We start from the raw sequence: 26377 nt of genomic DNA, 5'->3' as shown, positions 1-26377 counted from the left end.
TGGACCGCCAGGGAATTCCCTCTACCTCAATTTTTTTAATTAAAAAAAAAAAGTAAGCAGGATAATTTCAGGATTTGGTAAGGGCTAAGAAGCTCATGAAGCAGTGTGACGTACAAAATGTGATGAGACGCGAGGGAGTGAGGGCGAGGTCAGTGAGAGCCAAGGAGGAAATTCCCTAAGGGACAAGCCTAGGGGAACATTCTGGCCAGAGGAGACAGCCGTGCAAGGGCCCTGGGGCACAGAAGGGCTGTAGTCCCAACAGTGATGCGAATCCAGAGAAGTGGTCAGAGGCCAGATCTGGATGTGTGTGGGGGGGTGACTCAGGAGGACAGCCACGGGGCAGTGGCGAGGCCTGCATTGTGCTGGTCCAGTGTTGGGTGAGTGGTCTGGCCTCCCATGCAGGGGCTAAGCAGCCCCTGCAGGGAAGGTGGTAGAACTGCAGGCTCATAGAGGATGCCAAGAACAAACCACTCCCCAGGTGCTGACAGGAGCCAGCGGGACTCGGGATCACAGCGCACAGGCCTCACACGGCAGCACCAGGTCCCTGCCCTGTGTTCCAGGGTGATGTGATGGGCTGCATGCAGAGTGGGTCGTATCATAGTTGAGGGACTTGGGGCCGTGGGGCAAGCAGCAGACACAGAAGTCCCTCCCCCCAGGAGTGGGCAGGCGATGGTGGTCCCCCTGGGTCCCCTTGACTTGCCTAGTGGCAGTCGTCATGGCGACAGAAAGCACTCGGCCTCAGACAGCCCTGCAATCCAGCCGTTCAGCAAGGACACACAGGGTGCACGGGGGCCCCCTGCCAATAGCTTCCCTCGACAATCCTACCCTCAGCCAAACTCAAATTGTCACGGGTCGGAGGGGCTGACGGGCTGGGCCACTCCTGCTCAGTGTGTCCCACACTTGCTCGATAGTCCACTTGCAGGGTGAGGCGACCCACAGACCTGATCGCTGCCATGCTCCCAGGATGCTGACTCAGACCCTCACGAGCCCCAGGTGGGGTGCAGGTCGCATCTCCAATGACCCTTAGCTTCTTTTCTGAGGGCCTGACAGTGGTATCAACCCAAACAGGGCAGGAGGTGCTCGTCCCCACTCAGCCAAGGCAGGCTCAAGCTGGCCGTCTGTTGCCATCGTGACCCACCCAGGTGCTGACTTGGGCTGGGCCGTCTCACCAGCGTGGTAGACGGGGTTCTGACCATCGTCTCTGGGCATGAAGACAGGAGTCTGTCCCCCACCCAGGACAACCTGGGGGTCCAATGAGAGCATGAGGTTCGGGATGGGGGTTAAGTGGCAATAATCAGAGGTGATGATGGCTGGAAGGTAGCCCCATTCCCCCATGCAGAGGCATCTGAGGCCCACCATCCCCACATCCGAACAGGTGGCCCAGCTTGAATCTGGTTTGGATCTCCGGTACGTGGGTTTGCTTAAACATGGGAGCAGTGTCACTGAGCATTTGCAGCCTCAATTGCTGCATGTAGCTTAACCCAAGACCACTTGGGCATGAATCAAAAAATAAGTTCCAAGAGGAATTTTTAAAAAAGAATTTGAACTAAATTAAAATGAAAACACAGCTTACCAAAATTTGTGGGATGTAGTGAAAGCAGCGCTTAGAAGGAATTCTATAGTATAAATGCGTATATTAGAAAAAAAGACCTAAAATCAATAATGTAAACTTCTTATTTAGGAAACTAGAGAAAGAAAGGTAATATAAGCCAAAAGAAAACAATATAAAAGAAATGATATAAACTAGAACAGAAATCAAGGAAATTGAAAATAGGAAATCAATTTAAAAAAAAAACAATGAACCAAAAGCTGGTTATTTGAGGGAAAAAAATTAAATAAGATTGATAAACTTCTAGGAAGGTTAACCAGAAATAAAAAGAGAAAACAGAGATTACTACAATGAGAAATGAAAGAGGGGCCATCACTAAAGTTTCCACAGACATTAAGGGGTTAATAAAGGAATACTATGAACAACTTTATGCCCACAAATTTGATAACGTAGATGAAATGGACAAATTCCTTGAAAGACACAGACTACCAAAACTCACACAAGGAGAAATAAACTAAATAGGCCTGTATCTATTAAAGAAATTGAATCAATAGTTAATAATCTTCCAAACAAGAAAGCCCCAGGCCCAGATGGTTCCACTGGTGAATTGTACCAAACATTTAAGGAAGAAATGATACCAATTCTCTACAATCTTTTCCAGAAAATAGAAACAGAGAGAATGCTTCCTAACTCATTCTGAGGCCAGCATTAACCTAATAAAACCAAAAGCAGATAAAGACAAAAGAAGAAAGGAAAACTACAGCTCAATATCTCTCATGAATAGAACTGCAAAAATTCTCAACAAAATATTAGCAAATTAAATCCAACAATTAATTATACACCACAAAACAATTACATACTACTACCAAGTGGGATTTATTCCAGGTGTACAAAGCTGATTCAATATTTTTAAAATCAATTAATGTAACCTATCACATCTACAGGCTAAGAAAGAAAAATAATATGATCTTATCAATTGATGCAGAAAAGCGTTTGACAAAACCCAACACCAATTCATAATTAAAATTCTCGGGACTTCCCTGGTGGCGCAGTGGTTAAGAATCTGCCTGCCAGTGCAGGGGACACGGGTTCAAGCCCTGGTCCAGGAAGATCCCACATGCAGCGGAGCAACTAAGAAGCCCGTGCGCCACAACTACTGAGCCTGCGCTCTAGAGTCCGTGAGCCACAACTACTGAGCCCATGTGCCACAACTGCTGAAGCCCATGTGCCTAGAGCTCGTGCTCCGCAACAAGAGAAGCCCCTGCTCGCCACAACCAGAGAAAGCCCACGCGCAGCAACGAAGACCCAACACAGCCATAAATAAATAAATAAATAAATAAATAATAAAATTTTAAAATAAATAAATAAATTTTAAAAAAATAAAATTCTCAACAGAATGGGAACAGAGGGGAATTTCCTCAACTTGATCAAGATCATTTACCAAAAAATGCACCACTAACATCATACTTAATTGTGAGAAACCAGATGTTTTCCCCTTAAGATCAGGAACAAGGCAAGGATGTCCTCTCTCATTACTCCCATTCAACATCATACTAGAAATCCAGGATAATGAAATAAGACAAGAAATAAAATATACACAGATAGGGAAAGAAGAAATAAAACTATCTTTGTTCACAGATGACAAGAGTGTCTATGTAGGAAAACCAAAGAATTAACAAAATAAAAAATAAAAAACACCTGGAATGCATAAGCAATTATTACAAGGTTATTAATGCACAAAAGTACATCGCTTTCCTATATACTAGCAATGAACAATGGAAATTTTTTTTTAACATTTTTATTGGAGTATAATTGCTTTACAATGGTGTGTTAGTTTCTGCTTTATAACAAAGTGAATCAGTTATACGTATACATATATCCCCATATCTCTTCCCTCTTGCGTCTCCCTCCCTCCCACCCTCCCTATCCCACCCTTCTAGCTGGTCACAAAGCACCGAGCTGATCTCCCTGGCTATGCGACTGCTTCCCACTAGCTATCTATTTTACATTGAACAATGGAAATTTGACATTCAAAGCACAGTACCGTTTACATTAGCACCGTAGAAAATTAAATACTTAGGTATAAATCTAAAAAAAAAAAAAAAATGTACAGGATCCACATAAGGAAAACTACAAAACTTTGATGAATGAAATCAAAGATCTAAATAAGGGGAGAGATAGTCCATGTTCACTGATAGGAGCTCAATATTGTTAAGATGTCATTTCTTCCCAACTTGACCTATAGATTCAATGCAATCCCAGTCGAAATCCCAGCAAGTTATTTTGTTGATATTGACAAACTGATTCTAAAGATTATATGAAAAGGCAAAAATCCGGAATAGCCAACATCATACGGAAAAGAATGACAAAGTTGGAGGACTGATACTATGTGACTTATTACAAAGCTACAGTAATTAAGACAGCCTGGTTTTGGCAAAAGCCGAGATAAATAGATCAACGGAACAGAATAGAGAGTCCAGAAATAGATCCATACAAATATAGTCAACAGATCTTTGATAAATGAGCAAAGGCAATACAATGGAGAAAGATAGTCTTCTCAACAAACTTCCTGGAACAAGTGGACATCTATAAGCAAAAAAATGACTCTAGACACAGATCTTATACTTTTCACAAGAACTAACTAAAAATTTATCATAGACCAAAACTATAAATCTTCTAGAAGATAACATAAGAGAAAATCTAGGTGAGCTTGGATTTGGTGATGATTTTTTAGCTACAACAACATAAGCACAGCCCCTGAAAGAAAAAAATTGATTAGTTGGACTTTATTAAAATTTTAAAATTCTGCTCTGCTAAATATACTGTAAAGACAATGAAAAGACAAGCCATAGATTAGGAGAAAATATTTCCAAAATATATATTCAATATAGGATTGTGTCCAAAATAAACAAGGAACTCTTAAAACTCAGTGATAAGAAAACAAATAACCCCAGGAAGGAATGCAGACTGTGACAGGAGAACATACCTGCCTTACAGTGTGTGAAACTCCCTCACAGAGGGGCCAGACGAAAGGTGCTGACCTCAGTCACTCTCGAAATGAGTGGGGTCTGTAGGCCTGAAGCCAAAGGATGTGCACACAGCACTGGGCTCTAGTGGTGAAGTTGTTTCCCATGGGGCATGGGTTAACAACCGTGTCCCTGCTGTACACGTGCGCTGGGATTGAACAGGAAAGTACACGGATGGTGGGGACCGGGAGACTCACCCCGGAGGAGTGGGAGGTTACAGGCGACCAAGGGAAGAATGATCCGTGGATAGCAGATGCTGGTTGGAGACGTCAGTGAGAACTCACGTTCAGTTTAATGTAGAGACAGGTGGTTACACACAGGAATATTTGTAACATGCGTGTGTATGCAAGGTTGGCACGCACATATATTTCTTTTCTTTGTCTGCTGAGAGGGCACAAAGAAACAAGACCCCAGCAGCAATGAACACATCTATCTCCCAGATCTGGGTTTCTAAGACCATTCTCTAACAAAAGGAAGGAACCAGAATTCCTTGAAGAAATGGCTGACCCTAGGACTGGAATTAGAAATATACAGGATGAGCCTGGAGCATCTTGTAGCCGGAAGGTAAGGAGGTGCTCAAAAAAACAAAACAAAAAACACAAAGATAGGGTGTGTCAAAGGGACACAGGAGCCAACTGACAGAGTTCCCAGCAGCCAAAGCTGGAACAATTTGAGAAACAAAATCAACAAAGTAATAGTGTACCATAACCCAAAGCATAAAATACGTATCCATGTCGTCACACTGACATAAATGATTGAACAAATTAATAAATGGAGGAGAAGAGGCAAATCTCCCATGCTGAGAATTCCAAATAAATTCTGTGAACACTCCACCCCACAGCGAGGAGAGCCAGACTCCCCCCACCCTTAAGTGCAGGCTGTGCATGGGGACCTCCTCCCCAAAGGCACAGGATGGAACGGGGAGGGGGAGTAATTTTACAGCAGAGAAGCCTGACAAGCACGCCTCGGCCCGGTGATCACAGCCAGCGTCAACAGTCATAAATTTCGTTGATAGTATGTACCCTGGACATGGTGTGATGAAAAGGGCCTTTTACCTCTATTGTCTTCATCCTTCAAACCCACACAGTAAGTCTGCTCCACACGAAAGAATCCCGTTCCGAGAGCGCGTTCGTAAACAAACATTTGTTTCCTCGCAGCCCTGGAGGCTGGAAGTCCGAGATCAGGGAGCCAGTGTGGCCGGCTTCTGGTGAGACCCTCTTCCTGGCTGCAGGCGGCTGCCACCTCCGTGTGCACACGGGCTGTCCTTGGGGTGTGCGTGGAGAGAGCGCGAGGTCTCTGGTGGCTCTCTGTAAGGGCATTAACCCCATCAGACCAGGGCCCCACCCTCATGGCCTCATCTAACCCTAATTACCTCCCCAAAGCCCATCTCCAAACGCCATCACATTGAGGGTTAGGGTTTCAGCATGTGAATTTGGGGAGGGGGGACACAAACGTTCAGTCCATGACAAGAAGCCTGACAAATCACTGTGACAGAAAGCCACAGACCCCCGACCAATTTCCTGGGCTGAGCTGGTCCACAGACCCAAAGCCTCCTTGGATGAGGGTGAGGCCCGTGCCCTTGAGGAAGGACCTTGTCATGCGACCAGAAAGGTACTGTGAATCTTCCTCCCCGCGTTCCCCTGAGGCCCCTCAGGGACACTTACCAGGTGTCTGAGGATGGGGAAGCAAAGACCCCAGGCTTCTCAGGGTACCCAAACCACCCCTGTGACCACCAGTCAGAGCAGCGGCTTATGGCGCTCAGGTGATCCACAATGTTTGGGTCATGTCTATCTAACGGTGGGTCCAGTGGGTCCCTGGACCCATGTGTGGTCACCCCCCGTTCCAGAATGCAGTCATCGGAGTGGGTATACTCAGCAGCTGGCAGAACCCATGCTGGTTTCCTGTCCCGCGGAGGGAGGGCTATTACGGGGGGAAGGCCGAGGGGAAGCCACCAGGACCTCCTGGGCCGAGGAAGATAGTGAAGCAAAGCAGTGAGGCCTGCCTGACGGGAGTGCAGAGGTCGGCGCCACGGCAAGGACCTAGGGCCCAGGAGTGGGACGCCCAGCACAGCCCTCTCCTACTGGGCCTGTGCAGAAGACGGGGTCCTGCAGAACGACAGACAATGACCGCAAAGCTAGTCAGGTGGCAACTCCAACCGCAGCCGCTCTTCCTGACGTGGTTTTGCTGCTGAAGCAAAGCCCCACTGGCTCCTAGCCGGGAGCCCAGCCGTTGAGCGATGGGTCTTTCCATCCCGGCTAGTAGGGACCGTTGGAAGAGCCGGCTTTCGAGAGGCAGCAGCACCCCTCCACAGCCCTCCCTCAGAGACAGAGCGACCCCACGTCACACCAAGTCCCTGGGGACCTGGCCCACTGGTCCCTCCCACAGCTGCCACACTGGTCCTTCCATGGGTGATGCCATGTTGTTCGAACTCGATGAGCAGAACGTAGCAACTACCCGCAGTAGGACAAACGTACACCAGAGTGGAAGATAAACTCCACAGAAAGTCCAGGCTTGCCACCTCTGAAATGCCTAGGGGTCCAGCAGGCCAGTACACATCTAGACATCCCTTCCCAAGTCACAGGCAAGTGGCTGCATCCAGTCCCTTCGACCAGGAAGAAAGAGGCATGATGCCTGATGTGTCTTGCTCCTGGGAGGCGACTTTCACCCCGTGTGGCTGTACCACTCCGACCCTGGAGCTGAGAGGCTCAGAGAAGAGGAAGCCCGGCAGCAGGTCACGCTACCATAGGGGCCGCACCACCCAGCAGAGCCCGCGGGGCCTGAGTGTGGCCCCGCGGCATCACAAAGCTCTGCCACATTCTGAAGATAACCGCCTGGGTACCGAGCACTCGGCCATGAGCCGCGGTTATTATACCACCTGAGCTGCCATCGTGGGCGGGTGTGTGACCCCCAAGCCGAACGGCCGGGCGCACAGCGGTGCCCTGTCAGTGGAAGCGGCGTGTATGTGATTGCTCTCAAGCAGGTCCCGGAGGCCCAAGGAAGTCACGTGAAAGTCATGAACAAGCATGACCAGGTAGCCGTTGCATCGCCTCCACCCTCTCAACCTGCAGCAAGGCTTCGTAGGGCTTCCCGACGACCAGGTGCCTGAGAAGGAACTCAGGCCTGGTTACAGACGGGGCTGCGGGCCTGGCCCAGACGTGGACGGTCAGGGGGTTGCAGGACAGAGATGAGGGTGAGCCCTCAGAGAGGGACAGGCAGTGCCCTGGCTGTTCATGCCGCCTTGCAGGACGAGGTAAGAGGCAGAGACCTGCCCTGGGGACAGGCAGTCACGAGCTCTCCAGCTGGCTGGATGCTCGGCCAGTAGGAAGGGACGTGATTGGAAAACGGGTGACAAGGACGTCTGGGGCAAGGTATGCGGACGGACTTCTCTGGGTGTGAACAAAGTATAAAGAATTTGTGTCGCACGAGAGCTGCCTCAGCCGAGGAGGACCTTATCCATCAAGAGGACAAAGTGGCCCGTTCTGAGGGCACGTCAGCCAGCTTCCCCCGCCACCTCTCACCCTTGGCCAGCCGGTTTACGAGCCAAGTGGCCGAGGCGGGGGGAGGGAGGCTCCGCACGGCGTCACAACTTGGACATCCACCCACCAGGGCTTTTCCGGCTGCTGCCACTGCCGAGAGTCCAACTGCCAAAAGCAGAGACCAGCACTAGCCCCTCTTCCGTCCCAGGGGCAGTGGCTTGGGGGCAGCACCTCGTTCGTCCTAGAATAGACACTTCCTCGGGGTATGGATGTACCTTCCCTGCCTGCGTGGCTTCTGCCAGAACCGCTCCCCGTGGGCTCACAGAAAGCCGCATCCACCCACGCCATCCGCCACGCGGCATGACTCCCGACCAGGCACTCACCTCACGGCAAGTGAACTGCATCAGTGGGCCCGTGCTCATGGAGTCCACCGGTCCTGCATGTTCCCATCTCCCCGAAGCAGCCAGCCTGGTAGAACGGTGGACAGAGGGTGGAATGGCCTTTGGGAGACTTCACTATGGAGGTGGGGTAATGCTCTCAATCAGCAACCTACGGGGTCTTGCACAGCCAAGATCCACGGGACCAGCTCTCAAGAGATAGGAATGGCAGTGTTCTACTATCCCAAAGGGTCCACCAGTGAAATGTTTGCTTCGCATCCCTGCAACTCTGGGCTCTGCTTGTCCAGTGGTCTCAGATTCCAAGGGAGGGGTGCATTAGGGTGACTAGCTATCCTGGTTTGCCAGGACTTTCCTAGGTTTAAAACTGAAAGTCCCACATCCTGGAATCCCCTCAATCCCGGGCAAGCCCTAGAGCGCATCCACCAGGGGGCACATCAGACTGCAGCTGACAGCCACCTGGCCACTGGGGGCTCCTCACACCAGGGAATCGACAGAAGCTCACTGCACCGGCGGGGATGACGGTCATAGAGGGGGGGCTGAGTTTTCATGACAGAGCTGGGTAAGCAGGCGATGTCTGGAAGGCAGGAGACACTCTAGGGTGACTCTGAGTGCCCCTTGGTCCGGAAGTAAACACCAACAGAAAACTAGAACCACCCAAAACAGGCACAGACCCTTGGGGCCACTCCATCAGACAAAGAACCATGAGCAGCTGAGCTGCTGGCGGCGGACGCAGGGAACGTGGAGTGGGCAGGGGACGAAGGCGCCAGCGACCGCCACGTGGCTGCCGTAGTAACGAGAGCCTCACCCTAACCTTCGCGCGAGGCACACCTGTACTAGTTCCACCCGCCCTCCTTCCTCCCTGTTCCTCTCCCACCCCTTCTGTCTAACGTATGTTAACAATAGTTGACCTCACATCCCAGTGTTTGTTATTAATGATCACACTCTCTGAGAGTGTTCAAGTGTTCAACATTCTTAAAGAGAACATATTATTCAGTCAGAGTCAGTACCACCCAAAGATGGATAAAATGACGTGAAACGTGCATCAGTCTCTTCTGGAGAGATTAGCCTCTTTTTAGCCAGGATACTTGCATCATGTTAGGCAGAAGCACGATTTTGCCTTTGTTTTTATCTGGAAGTTAAGAATGGTTTAAAGTAGAAGTGTGGGGGGCTTCCCTGGTGGCGCAGTGGCTAAGAATCCGCCTGTCAATGCAGGGGACACGGGTTTGATCCCTGGTCCAGGAAGATCCCACATGCCACAGAGCAACTAAGCCTGCGCACCACAACTACTGAGCCCACATGCCACAACTACTGAAGCCCACGCACTCTAGGGCCCACGTGCCACAACTAATGAGCCCACATGCTGCAACTACTGAAGCCGCATGCCTGGAGCCCATGCTCCACAACAAGAGAAGCCACCGCAATGAGAAGCCTGCGCACTGCAACGAAGAGTAGCCCCTGCTTGCTGCAACAAGAGAAAGCCCCTGCACAGCAACAAAGACCCAAAGCAGCCAAAAAAAAAAAAAATAGTAGAAGTGTGTGTGTATGCCGAGTTGCCAAGGAGCCTCTCCGCTAGGGATTCTGTTGTTAAGCTGGGAATACGTTTCCCAAGATCCCCTTACCTGTATGGTTTGGGTCAGAGTTGGGCAAAAGAGGAACTTGTGTGAAGTTGGAGACACAGCAGTAGGTGGTGGCTGCTACTCTCTGAAAGGCTGTCGTGGCCACACGTGGTCGCCGACGGAGCAGCCGCGTCCAGCAGAGGCAACCTGCCTCTCGCTCACTCTCTGCCCCCTGCCCTTCATCCACCTGCTGGCCTCCAGGCCGACAGGGACCTTCTGGACCCTCCCAGGCAGTAGTGTCCCCAACACTTTCCTCCTGGCACACACTTTCCTTTTTTTTTAATGTTCAAGTAGCTTTCTTTTTTTTTTGCATTTTTAAAGACAATCTACATATTTATTTGTTTACTAATTTTGGCCGCGCTGCGCGGCATGTGGGATCTTAGTTCCCCGACCAGGGATCGAACCCGCATCCCCTGCGTTGGAAGCGCAGAGCCTTAACCACTGGACCGCCAGGGAAGTCCCTGGCACCCACTTTCTGCTGCTTTCTTTCTAAAGATTTCGTTCATGTTTCAAATCAGATGTCACTTCCCAAAACAGTGAACCCCTAGTGATCACTCCAGCAGAAGAAACCCTCCCCCTGGACTTCCCTGGTGGCGCAGTGGCTAAGAATCAATGCAGGGGACACGGGTTTGATCCCTGGTCTGGGAAGATCCCACATGCCACAGAGCAACTAAGCCTGTGTGCCACAACTACTGAGCCTGCGCTCTAGAGCCCGCAAGCCACAACTACTGAAGCCTGCGTGCCTAGAGCCCGTGCTCCGCGACAAGACAAGCCACCACAATGAGAAGCCCGCGCACCGCAATGAAGAGTAGCCCCCCGCTCGCTGCAACTAGAGAAAGCCCGCGCGCAGCAACGAAGACCCAACGCAGCCAAAATAAATTAATTAATTAAATAAAATAAAAATTTAAAAACCCAACATTTGAAAAAAAAAAAAAAAAAAAGAAGAACAAGAAACCCTCCCCCTCATCTCTCTAGGCCATCATCACGCTTTATTGTCTTCACAGCACTTATCACCATTGGAAACTATTGCTTGTTCACATGTGCCTTTGCCTAGGAAAATAGAAACTCCACGAAAGGAGGGACCGTATCTGCCTTGTTAGTTACTGTGCCCCTTAAGTCTCTGGCTCCCAAGGACCCCAGGTATCTATTGGCCGAATGGGCACACGGTGGAGGACCAGGGAGAGCAGTGCACACACGGCAACATGGAGATATACGTTTGTATATATGAGGTTTGGAGAAACACCGTGAGATTTACAGCACAAAACTATTGATATAATGTTTAAAATACACACAATGTGATGTATATCCTAATGAATGTGCAGACAACATGGACATGGCAAGTGGATTGGAGGAGGGGAAAGAACAAGAATGGGGTGGGGGATGTAGGTGTTGCTCACAGGACAGACGACAGATCGACAGGATGGTGGAAAGTGGCCAACTTGAGTCTATGCCCCGAGGTCAAAATAAAAGGGAAAAAAGGATAGTGTGGCAGTGTTAAGACTGCAACTTCCTGGATGATCTTGCCAAGATGAGGTGGGGTCCACGTCCCCTCCTCTCAAGGCTGGGTGGCCTATGACAGCGTGTGGCAGAATTGGCATGCCGTGACTCTCCGGGTGCTTTGCCCTGTTTGCTGGAGCCCAGAGGCCACTGCCCCGGAGTGGCCGTACCCAGGTGCTCTGGTTAATCATCCTGGCCAAGCCCAACCAACCCTGCCAAAGCCCTGACACGAGGGTGCAGAAGTCTCCAGATGAGTCCAGTCCGGCCACCGGAGTCGCCCCCAGCTGGTCACATCTTCCCGCCTGAGGCCCAACACATCCTGGGGCAGAGGAGAGCTGTCCTGCGGGGCCCCGTCGAAAGTCCGGAACCACAGACTCCAGGAGCTTAACTAACAGTTGCTTTACAACCCTGATGCTGGGTGGCTCGTTACACAATACCGGAAAACGCTATCGGGTGGAGGAAGGGACAGAGAGAGGAGTCAGCCTGGCAGCTGGGCAGAGGGAGGGCTGGAGGAGACGACAGGGCAGGCAGGGGTGGCGGTGGCCCAGGCAGGAATGGGAACCAAGTGGGCAAAGTTCAGCATCAGCCCACACTCCCCTCCCACCTCCAGCTCAGCAAGAGCCACACCTCGGACCCCAGGCTCAGGTCAGAAATGGGAGGGCTAGGTTCCCTCCTGCCCCCTTCCAGACAGCCGGGGCACCTCCTCTCCATCTTCACCCTGCCCTCAGTGAAGGCCGCCAGCGCGCGCCTCTGCTGCCCCTGTCCACCTGGCAGCCAGGTCAGACCCTGGCCCTCCACGCTAAGTCCTCTGGTGGCTCCTCATGCCCCTCAGGGTGAAGCCAGGTGCTTTTGAGACCCTCCTCAGTCTTGCCTGCATGGAGCCTGTGCACCCACGCGCCCCCAGCCCCGCTGACCCACCATCATCACTTACCCCCTTATGTCTCTCCCCCAAACTTCCTTTTTCTTCTCCCCACGTTGTCTGAGCCCCATTCCTCCTGGCTGCATTGTTAGCAGGAGGCTTACTCCAACTGCAAGCCCAGGCTGCCCGCATCCTTCCCCTCACGTTACCCGAGCTCCTAGTGTCTCCCCATCACGCGTCCCTACACCCTTGTTCCCCGTGTCCCCATTGTCCCCCGACCCATAGCCTGCTCCTCCCGCGGCCTCCATCACTACACCCCGTGACCCCGGGTCCCTATGTCCCCCGGTCCTATGCGCCACTCCTTGTCCCGTGCATTCTCTGACCCTTGACCCCTGTTCCCGGTCCTTCACACCTTCCCATACACCGCATCCCGGGTCCTCCGCATCCCCAGGACCCCGCGTCCCCGCGCTGCGCGGGCCGGCGCGCCCAGGTGGATGCGCGCGCGTTGCGTGGAGACCAGCGGCGGGCACACCCTAACCCGCCGGCCCCGCCCCCGGCGCCGTGGATTGGCTCCCCGCAGGCTGGCCGGGCCCGGATTGGCTCGCGCGGCGCAGTGGCCGGGCCCGTTTCACGGTGGGTAGCACCGCAGCGTGGATGCTGCTCCGTCTCGCCGAGGCCCCCAGGAGCTTGGAGCCCGAGCGGCCAGGCGGGGCCGGGCGGGGGCACCGCCGGCAGCCGCTCCGCCGCCCAGCCCGTGCCCTCGGCCAAGGGCAGCCCGGGGCCGCGGCCGCACCCTGGGGCCGCGGGCGGCGGACAAAGGGCCATGCGGGGCCGGGGGACGCGGCGCGGGGCGCGCTGGAGCGGGGGGCCGCGGCGGCGCCGCTGAGCGCGGCCCGGGGAGGAGACGGCCGCGATGCCGTGGTTCCCGGCGAAGAAGATCCGCAAACAGATCAAGCTGCTGCTCCTGCTGGTGCTGGTCACCTGCGCCGCGTGGCTCACGTACGTGCACCTGAGCCTGGTGCGCCAGGGCCGCGCGCTGCGCCAGCGGCTGGGCTACGGGCGAGGTACGGGAGGGGGCGCGCGCCCTGGGGGCGGGGGGCGGTGAGGGTCGCGAGCAGCGCCGGGCCCGGGCCCTCCCATCGCGCCCAGGCCTCGGCGTGGGTCAGACCCGCCCGGAGACCCCGTCCGCCCTTCCCAGCTCGGCGACATTGGGGCAGGGGGCGCGGTTCGGCTCAGCCCGGCCAGAACGCCGATGACGTCAGCAGTGACGTGCGCGACCCTCTTGGGGAGCGTCCCCGAACCCCGGCGGACGCCGGGGTCTGGCCTGGAGCGGGTAGTGAGTGACGGGGTTAACGGTGGGCTCTTGGGGAGATCTCCGCCACCAGGCCCTGCATGCTGGGATTTCCGAGAGGCCAAGTCTGGCTGCGCCTCCGACACGTGCCTGCTTAGCAGAGCCTCGGTTTTCGCATCTGCTGGGGAGGGGCAGAGACCCAACCTCAGGACGGAGAGAGAGGGGGCTGGCGGGAGGGAGCTGACCCTTGCAGTTGGAACGCTTCCTGGAGGAGGTGCCCTAGGTAAACCTGTGATCAGGGACTGAGACGCTTGTGTGTTGAGGCGGGGTGAGGCATGGGGATAGGGATCCAGCCTGGGGAGCTCCGAACTGCCTGGCGTGAACTCTCCCAGGCTCCTCGAGCTCACGCTCCAGTGGGGGCAGACAGTGAACCCACAAATCAGGTCCTGGTGAGCGATGTGGGAAAGAGTTGGGGAGGAGTCCTGCCACTTTAGCTAGGAGGATCGTAGAGGGCCTCTTGGAGGTGGTGACTTTTGACACACACTTGGAGGAGGTGGAGCAGAGTGTGCGGGGGCGGGGTGGGGGGGGGCGGTGATGAGAGAGAGAGAAGGAAGCACCTCAGGGCAGGGAGGTCCCAGCCAAGCTGCTCCTGGCCCTTCTCAAGGAAGCGAGGTGTCCTTAGGATGGGCGGTGAGACAATGATCTTGACCCATGAAGTCCTGGGCCACTCCACCAAGGGGTCCAGAGTTCCCTGTTCAGTCCCACAGCTGGCACCACAGACACCCCGGGCCAGGGGTCAGAGGCTTGTCCCAACCCACCCCACCCCCAGAGTCCACGCATCTCACAGCTACCACACCCTCTAGGGGCCCCCAGCACTGTTCAGTCCCTCATAGAGGCCCCCCAGCTACCATCAAATAAGGCAGGACCCCGGAGCGAGACCCAGTGACACAGAGCATAACCAGCCTCCTGCTCAGCTGCCTTGTGCTTTTCTGAGCAACCACGCTTCTGCCTAGCCTGACTTCCCGAGCAGCCGGGGAGCCCAACTCAGCAACTGGGAGGGGGCGGAGGTGTGGGAACCCCACTTCTGAGGCCTCCTCTGCTCTCAGCTGGACCAGCAAGGAAGCTGTCCTTGCTGCTCCTGGGTTGGCGGGAGCTGTTCAAGGTTACGGAAGATCAAACCCTCAAGCAGCTCCTGCCAGGAGCAGACCCGGCCGGGGCTCTGGCCCCCGGGGCTGCAGCCCCGCCTCCTGTCCCACGACCTGGGCTCCCACCAGGGCAGGGCTTGTGGGAAGCTGAGCACCTGGACATGTCTGAGGCCTTTCTGACTGTCCTGTCAGCACTGTGTTCACTCCCACCAGAAAGGCTACCTGCCCGGGGTCCAGCAGCCTGTGCAGGCAGAGGTGCTGGCAGCCAGGAGGCAGGAGGCCCGTCTGGATCTCGCTGCGCTGGGGCTCAGCCCCTGCAGGACAGTGATGGCATCCTGGGTTGGGACCCCACTGTGGAAGGTTCCCAATACCCCCAGAGTTACCTTGTGGGCAGGGAGCATCAGGGCCAGGCTGTGGGGATTTGGCCGGGAGCCTCTTAGGGGCTCGCCTCCCAGCTGGACGGAGGACAGTGACTTGGGGGGAGAAGCAAGTGGGCAGGCACCACCGGAGTCTCGCAGGCACGAGACCACGGGCAGCCCCCTCCCCCAGAGAAAGGGCCCAGGCCAACTGTGTCAGTCCGGGAACCTGGCTCCTGGGGTCTGGATCGAGGGACGGGCATAGACTTTGAAGCCCAGGCTTGGCCCTGGAGGAGAGGGGTTCCTGAACTGGGGGTCCCCGGATGGGAGCACCAGGAGAGGCAGACATGGCGCACAGCGAAGCCTCGCCTTCGGAGGCTCAGATCCCAGGGTATGGAACCCCAGGCCCACAGCTTAGGGGGGAGGTCTGGGAAGTTGAGGGAGGCAGGGGTGTGGAGGTGGTCTGCCCCCGGCGTGGGGAGTTAGGGGGGTGCCAAGCTCTAGAGATGTCCACGGAAGGGATCCCCAGGGGGACAGTCTCCCTCCGGGGCCGCCTTGGCCCCATGTCCTCTGGAAGCTGGACCAGTGTGCCAATCCCTCCTCTGCCCAGGTGGGTACCAGGGCTCCTTTGGTCCTGAACCCTGGCCTCAAGGGCAGCAGGTGGCACACGTGCCATGGGCCGGGGCTGGGGTAGCCTCAAGACCACAGTGCCAGCTCGCCTGACAACAAACTCCAGCACTAACCCTTGGCTCTCAGTTCTGGTAAGGGAGTCAGACACAAAACACTCCAGCACACAGGAAAAGTGCTGCGGGCACAGAGCAATCCTGGGGGCCTTCCTGGAGGCAGAGTCACTGATGACAACAGCCCCACGGGTGTATGTGTGCATGCATATATGCTAGCATGTGCACACACATAACTGCTCCCTCATGCCGGTGGGGGCTGGGAAAAGCCAGGTGGGGGACTCAGGCAGGGGCCGTCCCCACGGAGGTGGGATGTGGGAGAAGGGCCCAGCCGAGAGCACTTCCAGCTGTAGGGTGGGGCATCGGGTAGCATGAAGGGGCAGACGTGGGGAGGGAGGGCTTCAGTGGAGACACCACTGGCCATCCTGCCCCCAGGTGACCCCAGAGGCAGGGGCTGTGGCCTTGGAGAGCCTGGACCCCAGTCACGCCTCATGTGCCGCCCACAGATGGTGAGAAGCTGAGCGGTGTGACAGATGGCCGGGGCATCCGGGCTGCACTGTCCACACAGAGGGCAGAGGACTCCAGCGAGAGCCGTGAGGAGGAGCGGGTGGTGAGCAGGGCTGCGGGGAGGAACACCACAGCACACACGAGACCCAAGGCCACTCCTGCGCCGGTGGCCTCAGGACCTGTAGGCCGTGTGCAGGGAGGACAGCAGCACACTGTGCTCCAGCACGGAGCGTGGCCCCAGCCCGGGTGGACGCAGCCGGTGCACGTGGGGTGGCCAAGGGTCTGCTCGGGTGGGTGTGCACGGCGGGGCGTGATGGAGTCAGGGCTTCGTGGCTACATGTGGAAGGGATGTCTGTGAAGTGAACCGGCGTGTGTGGCGGGCTGTGTCACGCACTGTGTCTGAGCCTGGTCTGTGTGTGTGTGTGTGTGTGGTTGTGTGACTTCTTCCTGCCCTCACATTTCTCAGCTTTGACCCCGCTGCCCTTTCTCTCCCGTAGCCCGAAGGTCGGGACCCAGAAGCGCTGTTTCCCGGGGGGGCTGGAAGGCCACTGTCGCTCAACCTCACCCGTCAGGCGCCCTCGTGGCGGGAGGAGGTGAGCTCTGCCCAGCGGCTCGGGCTTGGGGAGGGCCGGGGGCAGCTGTGCAGAAGGTAAGCCCTCCTCCCACCCCCAGTACAAGGGGCAGGTGAACCTGCACGTGTTCGAGGACTGGTGCGGGGGCGCCGTGGGCCATCTCAGGAGGAACCTGCACTTCCCGCTCTTCCCTCATGTGAGTGCTGGGGTGGGGGGCGGCCGGCCCGCAGGTGGGCGGGGGCCTTGACGTCAGAGGCCGCTGCCCCCCCAGACTCGCACCACCGTGAAGAAGCTGGCTGTGTCCCCCAAGTGGAAGAACTACGGCCTCCGGATTTTCGGCTTCATCCACCCGGCGAGAGATGGTGCGGGGACAGGGGTGTGGGGGGCAGGGTGTCACGAAGCCCCCACCGACCTCTGAGCCCTGTCCTGTGGCCTAGGAGATGTCCAGTTCTCCGTGGCTTCGGATGACAACTCTGAGTTCTGGCTGAGCCCAACCGAGAGCCCGGCGGGCGCCCAGCTGGTGGCCTTTGTGGGCAAGGTACCCCCACGCGCAGCCCAGCCCCTCCGTCCACACCCCTTGTCTTCGTGAGCCTCCGGCGCCTTGGTCACCTGTCCCCTCCAGCTTCTCAGGAGTGGGGGCTGGATGGGGCTGGTGCCCCAGTGAGAGGGTGAGCCCCCTGCCCCTTCTCTGTTACCCTCCAGACTGGTTCGGAGTGGACGGCGCCCGGAGAATTCACCAAGTTCAGCTCCCAGGTGTCCAAGCCCAGGCGGTGAGTGACTGTGGGAGTGTGTGCATGAGTGTGTACCCGTGTGTGTGTCTGTGCGTGAGGAGTGGGTGACACGTGCATGCGTGAAGCCACTGCTGCTATGCTGCCCCCTCAAGCCCCACCTCCTGTGGGCTCCCCATCTGTCTGGGGCTTCTGGGGCATGGCGGGCCCGCCCCCTCACTCCTCCCGTCCCCAGGCTCATGGCCTCCCGGAGGTACTACTTTGAGCTACTGCACAAGCAGGACGACCGCGGCTCGGACCACGTGGAAGTGGGCGTGAGTGCGGCTGCCCTCTGAGGGCTTCTGGAGACCCCACCTCCCCTGCCCTGCCCTCCTCTTTCCGGCCACTCCCCGCAGGACAATGGTGTGGACCCCGCCCGCCCCCCCAGAGAAGCTTCCCATCTAGCTGACAAAGCAGATGCTCAGGGACGGGGCTCGTGCTCACAGAGGAAGTGGCCCTTGAGCAGATTCTTGAGAGATGAGAGACATTCACAGGGAGACCAGTGGGGAGAGAATCTGGGGTGCAAAGATGAATTCCAGGTCTCGAGAACAGCAGAGGAATGGAACCACCTGGAGTCTTCTGGAACTCCAAGCAGTCTGGTGGCCAGATCCGGCAGGGCTTCCTCCTGAGGATGAGGCAACGGGATTTGCATTTCAGGGAAAACCCTCTGGCCACTGCCTGTTGGGAGGGATTTTCGTGGGTGGCCATCCATCGGTCCCTGAACCAGGGAGGTGGGAATGGAAGAAGTGGAAGGTTGGGGGGGGCGGGGGGGGCGGAGGGAGATGCCCAGCGACTGAGAGTCTGAGCCTGGCTGGGTGTGGGGTGGTGACCAGGGTGGGCTAGGGGGTGGTGGGAGGTTGCAGGTGTCTGGTTCGTGTGTGGTGGGCATCACCCCAGCTCAGCTTAGCAGAGGGTCCAGACTGCAGATGCAGATGTGGGGTGATCTTGTGGAAGCCGAGGGGGTGACTAAGGGCCCAGGATGAGCTGGGAAGGGAAGAGGGCCTGGGACAGCCCCCAGGAACCCCAACATGAGAGCGCTGGGGGAGGGAGAGTCTGCAAGGGAGACTGGGAAGGCACAGCCACAGAAGTGGGGGAAGTGGGGATGGGGAGGTCCAGCGGGGAGCTGGGGGGCCAGCTCTGACCTCCAGAAGGGCAGTGGCTGCAGAACTGGGAGGAGGTGGGGGCAGAGGCCATAACCAGAAGGTCAGGAAAGGCATCCTCACCTGCCTCCAGGGACCCCAGCCTTCTGGGAATCTCCAGCTTCCCTGCTGTACCTTCTCAGGACCGCTCTCCCATCCACCCCCCCACCGCAAGCTTCCTGCGTCCGTGAAGGGGTTGCCCCTACTAGTTCCCCAGCCCCACGTCAGGGGAGATTCACTCCTCCCTGACCCAGCTGTGTTCCCACCTTGACCCCCATCCTTTGGTCCTGACCACCCTCTCCAACCCCCAGTGGCGAGCCTTCCTGCCGGGTCTGAAGTTCGAGGTCATAGGCTCTGCTCACATCTCCCTGTATACAGGTGCGGAGCCCAGTGCCTCTATGGGGAAGGGGGAGGGCTCCTGATGGGCGGTCTCTTTGGGGTGGTGTCTGGATATGGGAGAGGAGGGGTCTCTAGGAACTCCTGGGGTCCCCACACATCCTCTGCCCCTAGATGAGTCAGCCCTGAAGATGGACCACGTGGCCCACGTGCCCCAGTCTCCAGCCAGCCACGTTGGGGGGCGCCTGCTGCAGGCGGAGCCCAGAGCCGACATGCTGCGGCCCGATCCCCGAGACACCTTCTTCCTCAGTGAGAGGAGGCCCCCCGGGGTGGGGTGGGGTGGGGGGCGGGGCAGGGGTTTCAGGTCACAATGTGACCACGCCTCCCGTAGCGCCTCGGGTGGAGCCCTGGAGTCTGGAGAATGTGCTGGAGCCCTGCGCCTACGCCCCCACCTACGTCGTCAAGGACTTTCCCATCGCAAGATACCAGGGACTGCAGTTTGTAAGTGCCCCTCACCAAGGTCTTCCCTGAGACCCAGGCCTCCCTCTTCCCAGGGTCCCCGGAGCCTCCTCCAGACCCTCTGGAAGACGCCCCAGCCTGAGCCCTCTGCCCGCCCCAGGTGTACCTGTCCTTCGTTTATCCCAATGACCACACACGCCTGACTCACATGGAGACGGACAACAAGTGCTTCTACCGCGAGTCGCCGCTGTATCTGGAAAGGTGGGTGGGTGGTGCCCAAGGAAGAATGGGCGGGGCCTCGGCCGAGCCTGGTCTCTGACGCCCCGCCCCGGCCCCAGGTTTGGGTTCTACAAATACATGAAGATGGACCGGGAGGAGGGGGAAGAAGACGAAGAGGAGGAGGTGCAGCGCCGAGCCTTTCTCTTCCTCAACCCAGACGGTGAGTGCCCCCAGCGCCCCCCCACCCCCTCAGCTGGGCCCGCCCTGGCGCGGCAGCTCACCCGCGCTGCCCACAGACTTCCTGGACGACGAGGACGACGGGGAGCTGCTCGACGGTCTGGAGCCCACCGAGGCGCCCCGAACGCAGGGCGGCCGCCGGCTCCCCGCCCCTGCGGCCCCCACCGAGGCCCCGGCCACTCCCGCCCTGCCAGCGCCTCCCGCCCCCCTGGGCCGGCCGACCCCCCGGCGCTCGCGGGCGCTGAGCTGGGCCGCCCGCCCCCTTCCCCTCTTCTGGGGCCGTGCCCCTCCGCCCCGCCCAGCAGCCGCGGCCGAGCGGCCCCCGAAGGTGTATGTCACGCGGGTGCGGCCGGGACTGCGGGCCCTGCCCCGGGCCCCGGCGCCGCTCAGCCCACGCGGCCCTCCCCGGCCACCTTTCCCTGGCGTCTTCCTGCGCCCCAGACCCCAACCCCGGGTGCAGCTGCGCGCGCGCCCACGCCCACCCCGGGCTCGAGGCCGCAGGACCGGCGGCCCCCAGGCCGCAAAGCTGAGGCCCCCGGCCCCGGCGCCGGCCACCCAGGGGAGCCGAGAGGGCCAGGCACGCGAGCCGGGACTCACGGCCCCCACCGCGGACGCGGACTCGAACTCTTCGTCCGAAGCGCAGCCCGTGACCTCCTTCCTGAGCTTGTCCCAGGTGTCCAGGCCACAGCTGCCCAGGGAGAATGAGGAAGAGGAGGAAGGGGACGACGAGGAAGGGGCGCAGGGCGAAGAGGCTGCGTCGGAGGACAGCGAAGAGAAGGCCGGCCCGGTGCGCGGCCGCTGGCGCGAGGACGCTATCAACTGGCAGCGCACGTTCAGCGTGGGCAACGTGGACTTCGAGATGCTGCGCTCGGACTGGAACGACCTGCGCTGCAACGTGTCGGGGAACCTGCAGCTGCCGGAGGCCGAGGCCGTGGACGTGGTGGCTCAGTACATGGAGCGGCTCAACGCGCGCCATGGAGGGTACGAGGGAGGGGCGCGCATGGGAAGGGACGCCCTTGGCCTCCATGGGACCCTCAGACTTCCCCAGGGTTTAACGGGGCACTGCTCTGGGAATGGTACATGCCCCCCCCCTCCCCGGAAGTGTCTTCTCACCCTTCTGGGGCCCCTTACTGCCCAGGGCCCCTGTCTTGTGTTAGGAGCCTTTCCCCCAACACCCAGGGCTGGCTCCCCTGTCCTGCACCTCCAAACCCCACACCTATCACCTTGGACCTGGACCTGAGGATGGATCTGAGCCACCCAGGTCTCTCTTCCAGATAGAGACACACACGAAGGTCAAGCTAAGAACCCCTGGATCCCTCTCCCCACTGGCACCTTGCTGGCTGGGGTCTTGGTCCTCAGGGGAGGGCTCAGGGTTCCTGTCCCACTGGCCCTTCTGGTCTCCCCCAGGCCCCAGGAATCCAGTCTTGTCTCCACCCCAAGTAGGTATGGGGGTTGGAGAGTGGGGGCCCCAATTTGACCTGAGGGGAGGCCCTGAGGGGTTCTCAGAGCTGTGCTGAGCCCTTAAGTAGGGGCAGGACCTGCAGAGACAGGCAAAGGCTGGCCAGGAGGCTGGTGGGCAGAGGACAGGCCTCATGGTCCTTGAAGGCCAGGTGCAGGAGTCATTCTTCTTGCCTCCGATACACAGTTTAGAGCGGGACACAGGTTTGGCCCATCTGGATCATAGACAAGCATGTGGCTGTGTTGGAGAGGAGGGGGTGGAAGGGGGAGCCCATGACTGACAGGCTTGGTCCAGGGCGGCGATGGGATGGCCTGGACCCTTGGCAGGGGCTGGGGTAGATTGATTTCTAGGTGGCTGAGAAAGCGAGCCTGCACTTGGCCCTGAGAAAGCGAGCCTGCACTTGGTTCTGAGCTTCCTGGGAGCAGCTCCTTGTCCCATGGGCATGAGGGGGTCTGTCCAGCAGTAAGGTCATGGCTGCAGCCCCACCTTCCCTAAGCCGTGCAAGGGTGTGGGTGGCCCAAGGAGCGAGAGCACAGACCCAGAGCGTTTGGGGCAGAAAGTCCCTGGTACTTGAGGAGAGCATGGTGGGGATGGGCAGGGGGTGAAGGGAGGAATCTAGACCCCTGGGAGGTCACACCGGTAGGCTCCGAGGGTGAGGGATACTGGCTGCAAAAGGTAAGGCGGGGGGGGGACATGCGGTAGAAGGGAGAGTGACCTAGTCAAGGGCGGGGCCCTATCTTCCCAGGCCAGGGCTGGGGAAGGGTCAGCAGCTGAAGGCCCGGAGGCTTCTTCCCCAGAGATCAGGGCAGCCCCTGCGCTGGTGCTGGGGGGGCAAAAAGGAGGCTTCTCAGAGGAGGCACCCAGGACCTTGGAGAGGAGGGCAGGGAGCATGGGGCGAGCATCCAGGCAGGGGACACCTAGGGCAAAGACCCCACAGGAAGAGGAAGCTTGCTCATCTAACCTGAGGGCGTATTGAGGCCACAAGGTAGACACCGTTTACTGGCTTAGAATTCAGACGTCTGAACCTCGGCCTGTGGGCAGTGGGCGCCCCTAAAGGTTTCTGAGCGTGCAGCTGTGGACAGGAGTGGTGGCACCGAGGAGAGGACTGGCCTGGGCCTGGGGACGCCTCCCTTGTGGGCTGCCCCACGGAGAGGGAGCCCCGGAATGTGGGCCTGCCTTCTGAGAAGGGAGCTCCCCAGCAGGCCTTGAGGTGTGATGGGGGACAGGGGACGTGCAGCACCGCCCCCCAAGTCACCTGAATGGCCACCTCATTTCTGCGGCTGGGGGCGGCTTGTGAGAAGAATGGGGTTGGAGTCGTGGACGCAGCTTCGGAGCCCGAGGGGGCTGACTGGGCCCGCCCCCGCCCCCGCAGGCGGTACACTCTTCTGCGCATCGTGAACGTGGAGAAGCGCCGGGACTCCGCGCGGGGAAGCCGTTTCCTCCTGGAGCTGGAGCTCCAGGAGCGCGGCGGGCGCCGGCTGCGCCTGTCTGAGTACGTCTTCCTGCGCCTGCCCGGGGCGCGTGCCGGCGACACTGATGGAGACGGGGATAGTCCCGAGCCCGCTCCAGCCGCCTCCGTGCACCCCGACGGCCGCCCGGAGCTGTGCCGGCCACTGCGCCTGGCCTGGCGCCAGGATGTGATGGTGCACTTCATCGTGCCAGGTGCGCAGGAGTGGGGCTGGCCGGCCAGCCACCTGGGATTGCGGGGTGGTGGGCGGGTGGGGGGGGGGCCTTGTCCAGCAGGCCTTATGGGGAGGGGGGGAGTGCCACTGGTCCTGGGCAGGGTACCGCCAGGTCGGGTCCAGGTGGGTTCAGTATCCCCATCCTCTTCCAGTGAAGAACCAGGCGCGCTGGGTGGTACAGTTCCTGGCAGACATGGCCGCGCTGCACGCCCGTACAGGGGACTCTCGCTTCAGTGTCATCCTGGTGGACTTTGAGAGCGAGGACATGGATGTGGAGCGGGCCCTCCGCGCGGCGCCACTGCCCAGGTAACGGCGCCCCCCACCTACCGGGGAGGGTCAAGCACATCTTCCCTCCTCCCGGACAGGCGTGGGTTTTCCTGCCCCCGCCCCCTCCCCCAGAGATGGGTGGCTGTGATTTCCCACCGCATGTCCCCTTCCTCCCCCAGATACCAATACCTAAGGCGAACCGGGAACTTTGAGCGCTCCGCGGGGTTGCAAGCTGGAGTGGCCGCGGTGGAGGTGCGTGGGCAAGATGGTGCGGGTGGAGAGAATGAGATGGGCTGGGGGCGGGGGGGTGCCCTTCCGGAGGAGAGGGCGAGGCTCAGACCTGCCCGCTGTCTCCAGGATGCCAGCAGCATCGTTTTCCTCTGCGACCTGCACATCCACTTCCCCCCCAGCATCCTGGATGGCATCCGCAAGCACTGCGTGGAGGGCAGGCTGGCCTTTGCGCCTGTGGTCATGCGGCTGGGCTGCGGGAGCTCGCCAGGGGACCCTCACGGTAACGCCCTGAATGCCCCTCGGTAACGTCAGGGGTCCCACCCATGCCAGGGCAAAACCCAGGCCCCCGGGGGCCTCCCAACCCGCAAGGCAGGCCTAGGGCCCCATCAATGCCCTGTATAACGCCTGGGACTCCTTGTGGCCTCTAGGACCCCCAGAGTGCCCAGGACCCCAAGTCCTCCCCCCAGTAACCCCAGGGTCATGCTCGGCCCCTAAGAACCTTCTCCAACACCCAAGTCATGCACAGGCCTCCCAGGTTATCACCGACACGTTGGAGTGACCCCGAGAGCCCTCCTGAGGAAGGGCTTGCAGGACCTGGTGTCTGAAGGGCACCCCATCCCCGCCAGGTTACTGGGAGGTGAACGGCTTCGGCCTCTTTGGGATCTACAAGTCCGACTTCGACCGCGTTGGAGGCATGAACACTGAGGAGTTCCGGGACCAGTGGGGCGGCGAGGACTGGGAGCTTTTGGACAGGTGACCAGCTCCCCCTAGTGGAGACTGAGACTTCCACATCCTCCTCCTCTGGGTGGGAGGGGCCTCACATGCTGACAGGACTCTGCTTTCCTCCTCCTCCGACCCCCAGATCTAGGCCTAGAGAGATCCTTGGACCCCACCCCACTCCCCAAAACCCCTTCCCAGCTCCAGGATCCTGCAGACTCAGGGAAGCCCTTGAACCAGTTCTGCCCCCAGACCTTACAGGCCTCTCCTGGGTCCCTCTGCTCCTACTGGGCTTGGACAGTAGTGGAAGCCCTGACACCCCAGCCCCTGGACCAGGGGCGTGACCTCTTCCATTCCATCCCACCCCCAGGGTTCTGTAGGCTCAGGGGCAGCCCTGACATGCATGCCCTCCCCCTGCAGGGTCCTGAAGAATCAGGGCAGCCCCATTCACCCCCATACCCCCAGTCTTGATCACCCCCCAGAGATCCTCTGGGCTGAGAGGCAGCCCTGACTCCCCCTCCCCACCCAGGGTCCTGCAGGCAGGGCTGGAGGTGGAGCGGCTCCGAGTGCGGAACTTCTACCACCACTTCCACTCCAAGCGGGGGATGTGGGGCGTGCGCAGCCGCAAGGCCGCCCGCAAGGAGGCCCCTTGAGGACCAGCGACCCCTCCCAGCCCCGGCTGCCGTCCTGCCGTGGCAGCTGGAGGCCAGGCTCTGAGCCTGGACCCTGGGGACCCAGCGGGGCTCATCCCGGGGCACAGCCACCACCCGTGCCTGCCCCTCTCTGGCCCCCCAGGCTGCTGCCCCCTCTGTGCCCCCCCCCCCAGAGAGGCGGCCGTCGTAGCCGGCGGGGCCTGGGCTTGGCCCCCACGCCCTGTGCGATGATTTCTGTGAAATTTTGCCATAGCAATGACATTGTTTCAGGATTTCCAAGAGTTCTGTCTGTTCCGTTTTTTATTCAGAATGAAATGAAATATTTTTTTTAGTTCTGACTCATCCTCTGGGCCTGGTTCTCTTGGGAGGGCAGAGGTGGGCCTGGGCGGCGGCAAGAGACCCTGCACCCACGGTGGCCCTGGGCACTGTGCCCGCTCCTGACTCCCTTTCCTGACTTGAGCTGCAGCCGCCATGCTGACCGCACCTTTCTCCACCCTCGAGACCACTCACCTCTGCCCGCACGTTCCCTCTGAGCTTCTGTGTCGGGCCCTGAAGGCAAAGGGGGTTTGGACCCTCCCTCAGCACCCTGTGTGGAGCAGCCGGTCACGGGCGTGGCATGAGGCCTTTCCCCCTGCGAGCAAAGAACATTCGACCGTCTGCTTAGTCCCCTCCGTTGTGAAAACAGACCTTGGATGTCAGTCCTGCCCCATCCTTCTCAAAGAGGTGGGAGCACTGGGCACCCCGGGGTGGCGGGTGACATCCTACGACCAGGTTGCGGGTATAGTTAGGACTCAGTTGCCATAAATGGAAAACCCAATGCACGCTGGTTTAAACATAATGGGGGGTTTGCTTGACTTGTCTCGTGGAAGTTCAGGGTCAGGAGCCCCCTGGAGAGTCAGACGGGCTGGATGATGCTGTCGAGGGCCCGCCCTTCCCTGGGGTCCCAGTCGTGGCAGGGAGGCGGGTGCTCTGCCTGGCACCGGGCGCGCCTGCCCATATGAGTTCCTTGTAGCTGCTGTAACAGATTTCCACAAACAAAATGGAATTTCCTGTCTTACAGCTCTGGAGGTCGGAAGTCCTAAATCGAGGTTTCCACAGGCCTGCACCCCTTCTGGGGGCTTTAGGGCTGAATCTGCTTCCCTCCTTTCCCAGCTCCTAGAGGCCACCTGGATTTCCTGGCTCATGGCCTCTTCCTCCATCCTCAAAGCCAGCAGCTTACCATTTTCATATCACTCTCCC

General features: G+C 58.5%; 1 protein-coding gene across 1 annotated transcript; it reads left to right on the top strand.

Annotated features, from left to right (window-relative positions):
- Positions 1-13260: 13260 nt before the first annotated feature.
- Positions 13261-25469, top strand: B4GALNT4 (beta-1,4-N-acetyl-galactosaminyltransferase 4). The gene is made up of 20 exons (XM_061202402.1): positions 13261-13485; positions 16400-16503; positions 16898-16993; positions 17073-17168; positions 17244-17334; positions 17410-17510; positions 17675-17742; positions 17936-18014; positions 19190-19256; positions 19389-19523; positions 19606-19715; positions 19834-19934; positions 20012-20112; positions 20189-21110; positions 22961-23250; positions 23423-23576; positions 23717-23789; positions 23895-24048; positions 24395-24521; positions 25015-25469. Exons 1-20 carry the CDS (start codon positions 13335-13337, stop codon positions 25136-25138), a joined length of 3144 nt encoding a protein of 1047 aa, XP_061058385.1. The 5' UTR covers positions 13261-13334; the 3' UTR covers positions 25139-25469.
- The last annotated feature ends 908 nt before the right edge of the window (positions 25470-26377 follow it).

Source organism: Eubalaena glacialis, chromosome 10, assembly GCF_028564815.1.
Source record: "Eubalaena glacialis isolate mEubGla1 chromosome 10, mEubGla1.1.hap2.+ XY, whole genome shotgun sequence".
Lineage (NCBI taxonomy): Eukaryota > Metazoa > Chordata > Mammalia > Artiodactyla > Balaenidae > Eubalaena > Eubalaena glacialis.
Note: the sequence above shows the minus strand (reverse complement) of the source record. Positions and strands in the feature narration are given on the sequence as shown.

Excerpts from the sequence above, each read along its gene's own strand:
- B4GALNT4 (XM_061202402.1), top strand. The coding sequence starts at position 13,335 with ATGCCGTGGTTCCCGGCGAAGAAGATCCGCAAACAGATCAAGCTGCTG. Across the intron at positions 16,994-17,072 it reads CGCCCTCGTGGCGGGAGGAG|TACAAGGGGCAGGTGAACCT; the intron begins GTGAGCTCTGCC and ends TCCCACCCCCAG. Across the intron at positions 21,111-22,960 it reads CTCAACGCGCGCCATGGAGG|GCGGTACACTCTTCTGCGCA; the intron begins GTACGAGGGAGG and ends CCGCCCCCGCAG.